Source organism: Gorilla gorilla, chromosome 20 (assembly GCF_029281585.2).
Source record: "Gorilla gorilla gorilla isolate KB3781 chromosome 20, NHGRI_mGorGor1-v2.1_pri, whole genome shotgun sequence".
NCBI lineage: Eukaryota > Metazoa > Chordata > Mammalia > Primates > Hominidae > Gorilla > Gorilla gorilla.
In genome coordinates this window covers 11064892-11080149 of record NC_073244.2, presented here as the reverse complement: position 1 = coordinate 11080149, position 15258 = coordinate 11064892, and the positions used below count along the sequence as shown (strand labels likewise).

The window sequence follows — 15258 nt, the reverse complement described above, 5'->3', positions numbered from 1 at the left end:
TGCTATGCTGCCTCAGTTTCCCCAGAGGCTCTCTGCAGGCCTGCCCAGCTGCTCAAAGTGGTCTGGGACTGACCTCGCCCCCTCATGTGGCCAAGCAGATGTGCATTTCTGGGCAGGGCCAGCCGCTGTGGTCACCCTAGCCCCAGCTGGCCACAGGCTGTTTTCTCCATCTGGGGCCACCGCCTTCCTCGTTGGCAACTTTTGCTCTTAAAGGGCTAGGGCTGGGACTCAGAGTAAGGGACTGTGCTCTAGGCTTTATTTCCTTCATCTTCCCAGTCCCCAACTGGTTGTGTGCAAGGTGTACCTAGAGTCTGACTGTGCGTGTGCATGTCTGTGTAGCCTGGCTGTGTGCACATATGTGTGTAGGAAGGGAATCTGACTTTGCATATCTCTATTTGGCTGGCTGCCGCATGCACCTGTGGTCTGCTGACTGGCCTATCTATAGTCTGACAGTGTGCCGGCACCTGTGTCTGCGTGTGACGTTGACCGGCTTGTGCACCTGTAGGTATCTCTGATCTAATTGCATGTTTGCAGTTCCCTGTAAGCCAACTGTGTACGTGTACTGCCTGCCCCACCGTGACCCCTTACGTGTATCTTTTCTGGCTTGGTGTATGTCTGTGGTCTGATTTTGGGCCTGTCTGTGTTTGTGGTCTGACTATGTGCAAGGTTTATTGCCTGTGTGTGTGTGTGTGTGTGTGCGCGCGCCCGTCTCTGCTGCCTGACTGTGTGAATGCATTTGTTTCTGTGTCTCTTGCAGATACGCAACCGCTTGCAGTCTGACTGTGTGTCGGTGTGTATCGGTGGTTTGACTGTGTGCATCTGTGTATGTCTGTGGCGTGATTTAGCAGGTATCATTCTCTGTGCCTGGTCTGACTGTATGCTTGTGGCCTAACTATGTACACTGAGGCCCCCCGAATCCCGTTCCTCACCCTAAGCTGTGACCCGGCCACTACCCTCCCATCCTTCCCCTGGGACCGCCCCAGGGCTGGGTGAGGTGACCGCAGCTGGGTATTTTGGGAGTCAGAATCACAGGGGCTGCCCCGTTATTATGCGCCACCAGTTCCTGTGGCCACGGCCTGGACCCGCCCAGGGCATGGGCTGGCATGGGTGCCAGCCTGACTAGGCAACAAAGATCTTATCCTTGGGCCTCTCCCTTCCCCTCCCTGGCCCTCTGACCTGGCTCTGGACAGAGTGGAGATTGGGGAGATGGGGAGGGGGCCATCCCAGGGTTCAAGGTATGTGACGAGGGACCCTTCTGCCCTGGAGGAGTTGAGGTTCTTGTGGGAGAAACGTGCTGAATGATTAACATCTTTTCATTTAGTTTGGGAACCAGGGTGAATACCATGGAGGATAACCTTAGTCATATCTGATGCTCCGGGATGTAGAATGTAGGGGGAATTGACCTTTGAGGGGCAGAGAAGGGGTTCCTGAGGAAGTGACAGCTGAGCTGAGACCTGTCATGTGGTGGGGACAGCATTCCAGGCAGAGGGCACAGCAGAAGCAAAGGCTTGGAGGTGGGACTGAGCTTGGCTGGCCTGGCTGTACCTCCAAGCGAGAGGAAACAGTGAAGTCAGCAAGAGTGGCTTCCCCTGGGGGCTCCGGGAGCCATGGGAGGTCTTAGAGCAGGGCAGGGACAGGCAGGTGTGTGGGAGAGATTCGTCTTATAACCTGGGGGATCAGGTTTTAGAGCCAGACAGCAGCATAGTCTGGAGTCCCCTCCTTCCTGAGAAGCAGCCTGTGAGTTGGAGAAAACTGGGGCTCAGCACCCCTCAGTCCTGGTGTGGGGCTTGGTCTGAGTCAGGGGCCCAGCCTGGGTTGGGGACTCATGCTGGGGTTGGGGTTTAGCTGGTGGTTGGAGGCTGTCTTAGTCCATTTGGGCTGCTATAGCCAAATACCACAGACCAAGTGGCTTATAAATGACAGAAATTGGTACCTCACAGTTCTAGAGGCTGGGAAGTCCAAGATCAGGGCAACACAGATTTGGTGTCTGGTGAGGGCTATCTTCTGGTTCATGGAAGGCATCTTCTCCCTGTGTCCTCACGTGGCAGAAAGGGCAAGGGAGCTTTCTGGCAGATCCTTTATGACACTAATCCCGTTCATGAGGTCTCTGCTCTCATGACGTAGTCACTTCCCGAACACTCCATCTCCTGTTACCATCATAGTGGGGACTAGGTTTCAACATATGATTTTTTGGGGGAGAGACACCTTAATTCTATAGCAAGGGCCCAGCACTTTCATTCCATCCCATCACCCCATGATCCTTCCCCATTGTCCCATGACCAGCCGCCGCAGGACCCTCCCCTGCTCCATGTGACCCTCGCTCTGCCTCCTCCATGAAGGTCTCCTGGATTTCCCCACTCGCCTCTCACAGCCCTCCATTGTCTCTGCAGACGTTGCCCCATCTGACGCTCGGCTCGAGGCCTCTCTGTGAGGGACCGGGGGGCCATCCCCCTCCAGGGCGGAGATCGGAGGTCGCTGCCAAGCATGGCGCCCACCTGGGGCCCTGGCATGGTGTCTGTGGTTGGTCCCATGGGCCTCCTTGTGGTCCTGCTCGTTGGAGGCTGTGCAGCAGAAGGTAAGAAGCCGGCACGGGATGTGCAGGGGTCTGCGTGTTTGTTTACCTGTGTGCATTTATGGCTGTGTGTGTGTGAGCACACTCCCCACCTCCTCCCTGGGGCCCTCCATTTTGCCAAATGGAACTTTTATGCTCCACAAATGAGGCTGAATGCTGAGGACTGTGTGCTGAGCCCTAAGAGATTCAGAGATAAATAATAATGCTGGTATTCATAAAGTAATAACCGTAATGATGATGACGGCGTCTGTTTCCCCAGCATCAACTCAGCCCCAGGCTCCATGGTAAGCACTAATTTTACCTGCTTCCTCTCCCTTGAGCCTGACAAAACCCAGTGTGCCGGTTCTGTTACCTTCCACGTTTCCCGATGAGGGAAAACGAGGCAAGGACTTATTTGAGATCACTGCTTAGTGAGCCACAGAGTTCACCTTCCCTTGCTGTGGGCAGTACCTAAACCTGGTGGCAGACACACAGGCAGACAAACTGTCTCAGGCGGAGCCAGGGGAGGCTTCTTGGGAAAAAGGGCATTGGGACTGGGGTTTTGTGGGTGTATAGGAGTTCGCCGATAGAAAAGCCATTCCTCGTCAGGATGACAGCACCCGGGAAGGCCTGCAGATGAAAGAGGTTGGTATAGTTTAGAGATGGGCAAGGAAGCATTTCTGGCTGTAATGTGAAGAGGATGAGGGTCCATCTGGGGCCCGATGCCAAGACTCACCCCACCATGAAGGACCTGGAGAAGGCATCACTCAGGCCCATGAGGACATAGGGGATGAGGGCAGTAGGGCAAGAGACTGGGTTCTGCAGTCAGGCTGGGTTTGAATCCTGGCTCTGCTGCCAACCTGCTGCACAACCCCGGGCTAGTGGCTCAGCCTCCCTTACCCACTGTCACAGAGCTCATATCATTATCCACATCCAGCATTCTTGTGATGTGGACATGTCACAAGCCCCTGCCTGCTGCTAGGGACATAGCAGGCCGGCAATCCTGTGTTACCACAAACATAAGTATTACTGCTGGTTAACAAACTGGAGACATACACCCCTGCCTCATTCATTTGCGCTTTTTCTTATTTTCATGCTGCTTTTTTATTGTCGTTTTTTCCTTTTGAGATGGGGTCTCACTCTGTCACCCAGGCTGGAGTGCAGTGGCAGCATCTCAGCTCACTGCAACCTCTACTTCTCAGGCTCAAGCAATCCTCCCACCTCAGCCTCCCAGGTAGCTGGGACTACAGGCGTGGGCCACCATGCCTGGCTAATTTTTTAAATTTTTTGTAGAGATGGGGTTTCACTGTGTTGCCCAGGCTGGTCTGGAACTCCTGAGCTCAAGCAATCCACCTGCCTCTGCCTCCCAAAGTGCTAGAATTACAGGTGTGAGCCAGCCACGGCATCCAGCCTCATGCTGTTTTTTAGTAAATGCCCCTATACATTCAGATCAGCCACCACACCCTGATGAGGTGAATGGGGTTATCAGCATCCCCGTCGTACAGCTATGGAAACTGATTGCACCGCTGCACTCAGCCTGGGCAACAGAGCCAGACCTTGTCTCAGAAAAAAAAGAAAGATGGGCTGAAGCGCCTTGGCCTCCCGAAGTGCTGGGATTGCAGGCATGAGCCACTGTGGCTGACCTGGCTAATTTTTATTTATTTATTTATTTTAATTAATTAATTAATTAATTTTTTTGTGACAGAGTCTCGCTCTGTCACCCAGGCTGGAGTGCAGTGGCGCAATCTCGGCTCACTGCAACCTCCGCCTCCCAGGTTCAAGTGATTCTCGTGCCTCAGCCTCCCGAGTAGCTGGGATTACTGGCGCCCGCCACCATGCCCTGCTAATTTTTGTATTTTTAGTAGAGATGGGGTTTCACTACATTGGCCAGGCTGGTCTCGAACTCCTGACCTCAGGTGATCTGCCCACCTCGGTCTCCCAGAGTGCTGGGATTACAGGCGAAAGTGCTGGGGTGACAGGAGAAAGTGCTGGGGTTACAGGCATAGGGGAACAATTTCTGCTCTAGAAACCACTTCAGGTCCAGTGGGGCCTTCCCAGGATGCCGTGGGGCTGGCCCCGGGCAGGGTTGGAGGGGACAGGGTGGGTGGGTCACCAGCTCTGGCACTGGATTCTTGTCTGCAGAATCTGAAATGGAAAAACAGATGGGGCCAAGCCAGGTCACGGAGCGGGAGGCTCAGGCGCGTTGCCTCCAGAGAGGGCTGGGTTCCCTTTCCAGCTTTTTGATATTGGCAATACCACATGAACTTCTGTCTCTTCATCTAAGAGACAGGGACATCCACGGTACTTGTGGTCAATAAAGACCCCCAACCCCATTTATCCAGCCTGCGTGATTTTCAAGGCACTGGAGCCAGGTAGGCCTGGGTTGGAATCCTGTCTCTGCCCATCACACACCGTGTGACCAAAGGCAGGTCCCTTCTCTTTTTTTTTTTTTTTTTTTTGAGATGAAGTCTTGTTCTGTTGCCCTGTTGCCCAGGCTCGATCTCGGCTCCCACTGCAGCCTCTGCCTCCCAGGTTCAAGCAGTTCTCCTGCCTCAGCCTCCAAGTAGCTGGGATTACAGGCGTGCAACACCAGGCCTGGCTAATTTTTGTATTTTTGGTAGAGATGGGGTTTTGCCATGTTGGCCAGGCTGGTCTTGAACTCTTGACCTCAGGTGATCTGCCTGCCTCAGCCTCCCAAAGTGCTGGGATTATAGGTGTGAGCCACTGCGCCAGGCCTCTTCACCTTTCTGAGCCTCAGTTTTGCTCCTCCTGGCCACAGGCATAAAGCTTAGCACATGGCGTGTCTTTGTGCCTCTCGAGCTGCAGGCGCGGCGCCCTCAAGCCCCAGAGGTGTCCTTCCTGTGTCTCTGCCCCTTTGCTGAGAAAAAGGTGGGGAAGCTTCGTCCAAAGGAGAGATTGCAAGCATTTGCAAGACATTTTCTAACGGGGGACTCAGTGGGCAGGAACAGCTCTTCCAGGCTGGCTCAGATCCCAAAGCTGCCTGGAGAAGACCGAGAGGGTATCTGCTCTGCAGTGGTGGGGGTGCTTCCGAGAGGTAGAACCCCTCCAAATCCGAGAGCAGGCAGTGATGTTGGGAGCTCCGTTTTCTCAAGGGTCACCACACACCGAGAAGAAGTCTGAGGTCCCAGGGAACCAAGGCTGTCCCTTGGCCTCTGTGCTGAGAGCCACATAAGCAGGTATTTCAGCCCAGTGTTCTGGGGATGCCCAGGCTGCGGTGGGGGCATAAGGGACTCCTGACCGGGCCTGCAGTAATCCAAGAAGACTCCCCAGGGGAGGTGCTGGCCGAGCTGAGGTTGAAGCTGCCAGATGAGAGGAGGAGGACGGGACCCTGGGAGGAAGGAACAGCACAGACAGTGGCTGATTGTAGCACCCACCCGCCCGGTCTTGCTCGCTGGATTGGAGGGGGCAAGGGGTGTGTTCTGGCTCTAGGTCAGACAGGCAGCTGGATGCGTCTCTACCCTCAGCCAGCTTCTGCCCTTCCTTCCAGCAGCTCCAGAGGGAGGGATTTTTACCAGAAGTAACATTCTTGACCCGGCCACAGTGACTTTTCCTCATGTCCTTGGCTGAGGACGCATGGCCCCGGGTCACCATTCCTGAGGCCAGAAGGAGGGGGCAGCCCCAGCCTCAATGTGGAGCAAAACATCTGCCCTAATCAGGCTCAAGTTCTGGATGTGGAAGGGAGAGTAAGATGTCGGCTTTGGAGGCAGAAACCCGGGTTCAAATTCCAGTGCTGTTATTTCTGAGCTCTGTGATCTTTTTTGTGGTGGTTTGTTTTTTGAGACAGAGTCTTGCCCTGTCCCCCAGGCTGGAGTGCAATGGTGTGATCTCAGCTCACTGCAACCTCTGCCTCCTGGATTCAAGCAATTCTCCTGCCTCAGCCTCCCGAGTAGCTGGGATTACAGGCATGCATGCGCCACCATGCCGGGCTAATTTTTGTATTTTTAGTAGAGATGGGGTTTCACCATGTTGTTCAAGCTGGTCTCGAACTCCTGACCTCAGTTGATCCTCCCGCTTTGGCCTTCCAAAGTGCTGGGATTACAGGTGTGAGCTACCATGCCCAGCTTCTGAGCTCTGTGAACCCATTAACATTCCTGAATCTGTACAGTGGGATTGGCTGTTGCTGCAACAGAGGGATAAATAAGAGTTGAGGGGCCAGGCGAGGCGCCTCATACCTGTAATCCCAGCACTTTGGGAGGCTGAGGTGGGTGGATCATTTGAGGTCAGGAGTTCGAGACCAGCCTGGCCAACATGCTGAAACCCCTCTCTACTAAAAATACTAAAATCAGCTGGGCGTTGTGGTGGGTTCCTGTAATCCCAGCTACTTGGGAGGCTGAGTTAGGAGAACCACTTGAACCTGGGAGGCAGAGGTTGCAATGAGCCAAGATTACGCCACTGCATTCCAGCCTGGGCAACAGAGCGAGACTCCATCTCAAAAAACAAACAAACAAAAAAGTTAAGGGAGGCTGTGCATTCCTGTACATGGTGGGTCTAGTGATTGTTTTGTTTTGGAGACAGAGTTTTGCTTTTGTCACCCAGGCTGGAATGCAATGGCAGGATGTCAGCCCACTGCACCCTCTGCCTCCTGGGTTCAAACGATTCTCCTGCCTCAGCCTCCCAAGTAGCTGGGATTACAGGCACCCGCCACCACGCCTGGTTGATTTTTGTATTTTTTTAGTAGAGACGGGGTTTCATCATGTTGGCCAGGCTGGTCCTGAACTCCTGACCACAGGTAATCCATCTGCCTCAGCCTCCCAAAGTGCTGGGATTACAGGCATGAGCCACCACGCCCGGCCAGGTCTAGTGACTTTTGGGACAGATGCTCAAAGCACACACATATGGTCATATCAACAGGAGCAGAGCCTTGAGTGAGGGAGGTTAGGCTGGTCAGGCCACTGGGGCAGGAACTCTGTTTTGTTTAAAGCCCAGCCTGAGCCATGGATGGGTAGGCGTTGGGGCCCACAGGGACCTACACTTGGAACTTTGGGCCTTCTTAAGGCCTCTCTGGGCTTCTGAATAGCTGGAACTTTCCGGAACTATTCTGGTCAACATGTGTGGCCCCTGGACTCACTCTACCCTTTTCTAGCTGGTCGTAGAGGCTCAAAGTCCTAGCGTTGCTCAAGTTTGAGTTGTTAGACCTCAGCCTCTCCTCAGACCCCAAACTTTTTCTTAAAACAAAGTTTTGCTCCATTTTTTCTTTAATCAGCTCACTTTTTTATTTAAGCAATTTTATGTTTTAAAATAACTTCAGGCTGGGCGTGGTGGCTCACGCCTGTAATCCCAGCACTTTGGGAGGCCAAGGTGGGTGGATCACGAGGTCAGGAGATCGAGACCATCCTGGCTAACACGGTGAAACCCCGTCTCTACTAAAAATGCAAAAAAATTAGCCAGGCATGGTGGCAGGTGCCTATAGTCCCAGCTACTCGGGAGGCTGAGGCAGGAGAATGGCGTGAATCCGGGAGGTGAAGTTTGCAGTGAGCCGAGATCACGCCACAGCACTCCAGCCTGAGTGACACAGTGAGACTCTGTCTCAAAAAAATAAAAATAAAAATAGATAACTTCAGCTGGGCACGGTGGCTCACACTGCTAATCCCAGAGCTTTGGGAGACCGAGATGGGAGGTTCACTTGAGCCCAGGAGTTCCAGACCAGCCTGGGAAACATAGCGAGACCCTGTCTCTGCAAAAGATTAAAAATTAGCCGCATGTGGTAGCAAGCGCCTGTGGTTCCAATTACTCAGGAGACTGAGGCCAGAGGATCCCTGGAGCCCGGGAGTTTGAGGCTGCAGTGAGCTATGATTGCACCACTGCACTCCAGCCTTAGGTGAGGGTGAGACCCTGTCTCTGTAAAAAAAAATAAGAAGAAAAAATTAAAAAAAAAATAATAAAAATAACTTCTTCAATTTGTCTTTAGTTCTACATGTAAAAAGGTACCAAAGTGGAAATCTCTGTCCCTGTGTCCAGCCACTTAGCTCCCTGGAGGCAGCACTGTTTCTACACATACATATAATCTTTCCCTTTTTTCTTTTTTTTTTTTGAGACAGAGTTTTGGTCTGTTGCCCAGGCTGGAGTGCAGTGGTGCGGTCTGAGCTCACTGCAACCTCCACCTCCCGGGTTCAAGCAATTCTCCAGCCTCAGCCTCCTGAATAGCTGGGATTACAGGCATGCACTACCACGCCTGGCTAATTTTTGTATTTTTAGAACAGATGGGGTTTCACCATGTTGGTCAGGCGGGCCTCAAACTCCTGATCTAGTGAGCCTGCCCCAGCCTCTCAAAGTGCTGGGATTACAGGTATGAGCCACCATGCCCAACCCCTTTTTTCATTTTAAAAAATCGTACAATGGTACCATTTGCTACACTTTATTACCTCTTGCTTATACACACCCCCTCCATTTAATAGTATATCTTATTGTTCCTATCCTAGTAGTTTATTTTAAAAAGCATCCTGGCTGGGCAGGGTGGCTCACGCCTGTAATCCCAGCACTTTGGGAGGCTGAGGTGGGTGGATCACCTGAGGCCAAGAGTTTGAGACCAGCCTGGCCAACATGGGGAAACCGTGTCTCTACTGAAAATACAAAAATTAGCCGGGCGTGATATGTGCCTGTAATCCCAGCTACTTGGGAGGCTGAGGCAGAAGAGTCCACTTGAACCCAGGAGGTGGAGGTTGCAGTGAGCCAAGATTGCGCCCTGTACTTGAGCCTGGGTGACGGAGTGAGACCCTGCCACAGAAATAAATAAATAAGTAATAAAAAAGCATCTCGAGGTGAGAGGATCGCTTGAGGACAGGAGTTCGAGACCAGCCTGGGCAACATGGCAAAACTCAGTACAAAAATTAGCTGGGCGTGATGGCATGTGACTGTAGTCCCAGTTACTCAGGAGGCTGAGTTGGGAGGATCGCTTGAGCCTGGGAGATTGAGGCTGCAGTGAGGTATGTTCGTGCCACTGCACTCCAGCCTGGGCAGAAGAGCGAGTCCCTGTCTGAAACAAAAAAGCATCCTTTCCCCCACCCCCCACTCCCTTTTTTTTTTTGGGGGGGAGTTTCTACATTTATTTAAACACAAAACATGCACATGAGCCGTCTACTCATTTTCTTCACTGTGCAGCCTGGCGTTGGGGTTGGTGACTCTGACGGCAGCTGGGCGGCCCTTTCCACAATGGTTTTGCGTTTCTTGGAGGAAACACTGTGAGCGATCTCAGCACAGGGAGATTTGTTGCACATCAGCACTTACAGCTCCTTGACGTTGGGAACCAGGAACTTCCGGAAGCCACTGGGCAGCATGTGCTTTGTTTTTTGTTGCTCCCATAACCACTGTTGGGCATCAAGATCTGGCCCTTGAACCTTCTGCGAACCCTGTTGTCAATACCTCTGGGTTTCCGCCAGTTACACTTAATTTTGACATATTGGTCTGACTGGTGCCGGATGAACTCCTTGATCCTCTTTTTGACGATCTTGGGCTTCATGAGGAGTCTGAGGGCGGCCACGATGCTGAGGAGGAGACGGCTGCCACCTCCTTAGGCAGCGCCGAGGAAGAGAGGCTTTTCCTCCTTTTTTTTTTTTTTGAGATGGAGTCTCACTCTGTCGCCCAGGCTGGAGTGCGGTGGCGCGATCTCGGCTCACTGCAAGCTCCGCCTCCTGGGTTCACTCCATTCTCCTGCCTCAGCCTCCCGAGTAGCTGGGACTACAGGTGCCCGCCACCTCGCCCAGCTAATTTTTTGTATTTTTAGTAGAGATGGGGTTTTCACCATGTTAGCCAGGAGGGTCTCGATCTCCTGACCTCGTGATCCACCCACCTCAGTCTCCCAAAGTGCTGGGATTACAGGCATGAGCCACCGCACCCGGCTTTTCCCCCCTTTTTATACTTATGTAGTATTCCGCTGCTTAGATAGCCTGGCATTCACTTGATCAATTCCTTTTTATTGGATATATAGGCTGCTTCTTAAGGGCTCTTGTAAGTATGTTGCAGCCCTCGGGAAAAAAAATAAAAAAAATTAGCCGGGCGTGGCTGCGGGTACCTGTAGTCCCAGCTACTCGGGAGGCTGAGGCAGGAGAATGGCATGAACCCAGGAGGCGGAGCTTGCAGTGAGCCAAGATCGCGCCACTGCACTCCAGCCTGGGCGACAGAGCGAGACTCCATCTCTTAAAAAAAAAAAACAAAAAACACAAAACTCAGCAGTAGCTCCATTCATCTTAGGGGATACATTGTAACATTACTGTGTACTGTGACCGGAAATCTAGTGTCCCTCTGGGAGATGCAAAGGTTACTGTAAAAATAGTCAATAAAAAGGAAACAATGTTAATGAATTCTCCACAGATACTGTAGCCTGTCCCAGGTGCAGCTTGATGAGGTTGCTCTAGGATGTTAAAACAGGCATACTCAGCTGCCTGGTGGCTCACGCCTGTAATCCCACCACTTTGGGAGACTGAGGCGGGCGGATCACGAGGTCAGGAGATCGAGACCATCTTGGCTAACACGGTGAAACCCCCATCTCTACTAAAAATACAAAAAAATTAGCCGGGCATGGTAGCGGGCATCTGTAGTCCCAGCTCCTTGGGAGGCTGAGGAAGGAGAATGGCGTGAACCTGGGAGGCGGAGCTTGAAGTGAGCCAAGATCGCACCACTGCACTCCAGCCTGGGCAACAGAGTGAGATTCTGTCTCAAAACAAAAACAAAAACAAAAAAAAACACGTACTCCAGGCCAGGCGCAGTGGCTCACACCTGTGATCCCAGCACTTTGGGAGGCCAAGGTAGGTGGATCACTTGAGGTCAGGAGTTCAAGACCACCCTGGCCAACATGGTGAAACCCCATCTCTACTAAAAATATAAAAATTAGCCAGGCGTGGTGGTGCGTGCCTGTAATCCCAGCTACTCGGGAGGTAGAGGTACGAGAATCACTTGAACCTGGGAGGCGGAGGTTGCATTGAGCCGAGATGGCACCACTGCACTCTGGCATGCATGTTCAAAGCAAGTCCCTTGCCTGGTTTGTGTCTCAGTTTCCTCACATGTAAAATGGGGATGGCAGAGCTGGGTATGGTGGTTCACGCCTATAAATCCAGCAGCTTGGGAGGCTGAAGTGGGAGGATTGCTCGAGGCTAGGAGTTTGAGACCAGGCTGGACAACATAGCTACTTGGGAGGCCAAGGTGGGAGGATCACTTGAGGCCAGGAGTTCCAGACCAGCCTGGGCAACATAGTGAGATCCCAGGCTGGTTTTTGTTTTTTGGTTTTTTTTTTTTTTTTTTTTTTTTGAGACGGAGTCTCACTCTGTCGCCCAGGTTGAAATGTGGTGCCATGATCTTGGCTCACTGCAGCCTCCATCCTCCAGGTTCAAGCAATTCTTCTGCCTCAGCCTGCCAAGTAGTTGGGATTACAGGTGCCCACCACTATGTCTGGCTAATGTTTGTTTCCGTAGTAGAGACGGGGTTTCACCATGTTGGTCAGGCTGGTCTCGAACTCCTGACCTCAGGTGATCCTCCGGCCTCAGCCTCCCACAGTGCTGGGGTTACAGATGTGATGGCCTTCACCTGTAGTCCCAGCTACTTGGGAGGCCAAGGTGGGAGGATTGCTTGAGCCTGGGAGGTCTAGGCTGCAGTGAGCCAAGACCGTGCCACTGCACTCCAGCCTGGGTGACAGAGTGAATCCCTATCTCTCAGGAAAAAAAAAGAAAAGAAAAGAAGGCTGGGTGCAGCGGCTCATGCCTGTAATCCCAGCACTTTGGGAGGCCAGGGCAGGCAGATCATGAGGTCAGGAGACCGAGACCATCCTGGTTAACATGGTAAAGCCCGATCTCTACTAAAAATACAAAAAGTTAGCCGGGCATGGTGGTGGGCACCTGTAGTCCCAGCTACTCGGGAGGCTGAGGCAGGAGAATTGCTTGAACCTGAGAGCCAGAAGTTGCAGTGAGCCAAGATCACACCACTGTACTCCAGCCTGGGCGACAGAGTGAGACACTGTCTGGAAAAAAAAAAAAAAGAAAAAATGACGATCAGGATGGCACTGCCCCTCCATGCTGTTGGAGAGGTTAAATATTAAATATTACTTCCCCTTTCTGAGCTCCTGCCTCCAGCTCAGAGCACTCTCCTGAGCACTGACCCCTCGTGTCCAGCCACCTCCTGGATGCCTCCCAAGAAGCTGGAGCTCTGGGTTCAAATGCTGGCTCTGACCTCATGTCCCATGGTCACCCCCCGCCCCCATGCTGGGTGCCTCAGTTTCCCTACATGTCTCACCAGGAAATTAGACCAAGTTATTCTGGCAAGTGCTTTCAGGGCCCTCCAGGGTTTGGCTGGTCACCATGGAGGGGGGTTCAGGTGCTGAATTTAGGGACCCCAGCATCTCACGGGTCTCCCCTTCCATCTTTCCCAGTGGCACTGTGTCTGAGCAGGTGTGCCCAGGTGAGGTTGTATCCACTGTGTCTGAGCAGGTGTGCCCAGGTGAGGTTGTATCCACTGTGTGTGAGCAGGTGTGGCTGTTGTAGGTGGAAGTGGGGATATGTGGGCACCTGGGTGCCCATGGGTGCAGTGGCGGGGGGCGAGGTGGGAGGGTGTTTGTTGTCATCCTTGCTTTCCTCCTCCTCTCTTCATTGGCCACATGGCACTTCCATGGGCAGGGCATGGAATGCAGGTTTTCATGGCTCCTTGGTATCCTAGCCAGATGCCTGGACCCATCAGCTCCCCCTCTTCTTTCCACTGTATTCCCAGAGCCCCCCAGGTTTATCAAAGAACCCAAGGACCAGATCGGCGTGTCAGGGGGTGTGGCCTCTTTCGTGTGTCAGGCCACGGGTGACCCCAAGCCACGAGTGACCTGGAACAAGAAGGGCAAGAAGGTCAACTCTCAGCGCTTTGAGGTGAGTTGGGGTTGGGGGAGGCAGCCTGGGGTCAACGCTCCCCCAAGGCAGGGCCACAGCACCTCAGCCACAGTGGACTTCATGGACACGTTCCCCAGGTGGAGCATCATCTGTGGCCAAGCAAGCGTGGCTGTGCAGCCTCCAGCCGGGGCCCTGCCCGCCTTACTTGCTCTACCAGCTCCATGCTGTGTGGCCTCAAGCAAAGCCCTGCCCTCTCTGAGTCTTCTTCACAGCGCAGTGTACACAGCACCACTGCACACAGAAGGAACTTTACAACTCTCAATACATGCACATGATCACACGTGCACATTGACACATTCCACATGTCTTCACATGCCTTTGCATGCCTGTCACATGGGCTTGCAGGCATTTGTCACCCTCACACATGCACACAACACCCTGTTCTTATATGTACCCAAATCTGGTCCCTGTCTGCGGCGCATTTATACTGGACACTGACACAGGTGCACATTCAGCCTCCAGCTCTTCTCCCAGTCACCCCCAGGATCATGGGGCTGACTGCCATTCCCCTACAGCCCAGCCTAGCCCAGCCTAGACAGGAACCTTCCTGGGACCCCAGCCTCACTCTGTTCTTTTTTCCCCTGCCCATGGCAGACGATTGAGTTTGATGAGAGTGCAGGGGCAGTGCTGAGGATCCAGCCGCTGAGGACACCACGGGATGAAAACGTGTACGAGTGTGTGGCCCAGAACTCGGTTGGGGAGATCACAGTCCATGCCAAGCTCACTGTCCTCCGAGGTATTGGGCTCCCCAGGGCGGGCGGAGGATAAACCGGGCCCTGGGCTTTGGGGACAAGCACGAAAAGAATACATGAAAGTTACCCCAAACCCTCCTGCTTTGTGTTTTTTGGGAGGACCTTGATCTCCCTTCTCCAACCAGTAACAGTCTCAGGGCCCAGCGCCTACTGGTGGGGATTTATTGTGCCTTTGCAAGAAAGAAAGGAATTGAGAGACTAGAATCATCCTAATTTATAATCTTCATCATGTGCTTCTGATGACAAGAGGCTGATCCAACTCAGATGGGTTCAAGCGAGAAAGGTAATTGATGTGCAGAATTAAAATTCCATGGAGTGGCTGGCTTCAGGTTCAGCTGGATCCAGGGGCTCATTGAATTTTCTCAGAGCTCACTCTCTGTCTCTTGGCTTTGTTTCCTTCTGCATTGATGATATCCTTAGTGAGACTTCCCCCACCGCCAATGAACTTGGATCCCATTCCCTTCCCTGAACTAATCACTGTGGCTCAGGAGGAACAAACACTCTGATTGGCTAGACTCCTACCTGGAGCCAAGAGTGAGTGTGGTTCCCCCAAAGGAATAAAGATAAACAGGTTGGGCATGGTGGCTCACACCTGCAATCCCAGCACTTTGGGAGGCTGAGGTGGGAGGATCACACGTGAGACCAGACTGGGCAACATAGCGAGACCCCGTCTCTACAAAAAATAAAGGATGAACGGATGCTAGGTAGGCAGAAACTGCTGCCCCACTTCCCCAGACATTCACACGGGCCTGCAGTGCTGCTTGCTGGCCTTGTTTAGGTGCAATTCTTTTTTTTTTTTTTTTTGAGACAGTCTTGCTTTGTTGCACTGGCCGGAGTACAGTGGCATTATCTCAGCTCACTGCAACCTCCACCTCCCAGGTTCAAGCGATTCTCCTGCCTCAGCCTCCCGAGTAGCTGGGATTACAGGCACCTGCCACCACGCCCAGCTAATTTTTGTATTTTTAGTAGAGACAGGGTTTCACCATGTTGGCCAGGGTGGTCTCAAACTCCTGACCTCAAGTGATCCGCCCGCCTCAGCCTCCCAAAGTGCTGGGATTACAGGCATGAGCCACTGCAT

The 15258-nt window shown here is 52.8% G+C and overlaps 1 protein-coding gene and 1 pseudogene across 14 annotated transcripts in view; one reads left to right on the top strand and one right to left on the bottom strand.

Annotated features, from left to right (window-relative positions):
- The window catches only part of PTPRS (protein tyrosine phosphatase receptor type S), a 135815-nt gene that overhangs the window by 52212 nt on the left and 68345 nt on the right, over positions 1–15258 (top strand). For all 14 annotated transcript variants that reach the window (XM_055371359.2, XM_055371358.2, XM_055371357.2 and 11 more), the window contains exons 2-4: positions 2391–2575; positions 13262–13407; positions 14023–14164. In XM_055371359.2, the coding sequence (XP_055227334.1) occupies positions 2485–2575; positions 13262–13407; positions 14023–14164 (379 nt within the window). In that variant the 5' untranslated portion in view covers positions 2391–2484. The remainder of the gene's footprint in view (positions 1–2390; positions 2576–13261; positions 13408–14022; positions 14165–15258) is intronic.
- LOC109024046 (large ribosomal subunit protein eL32-like) lies at positions 9647–12732 on the bottom strand (annotated as a pseudogene).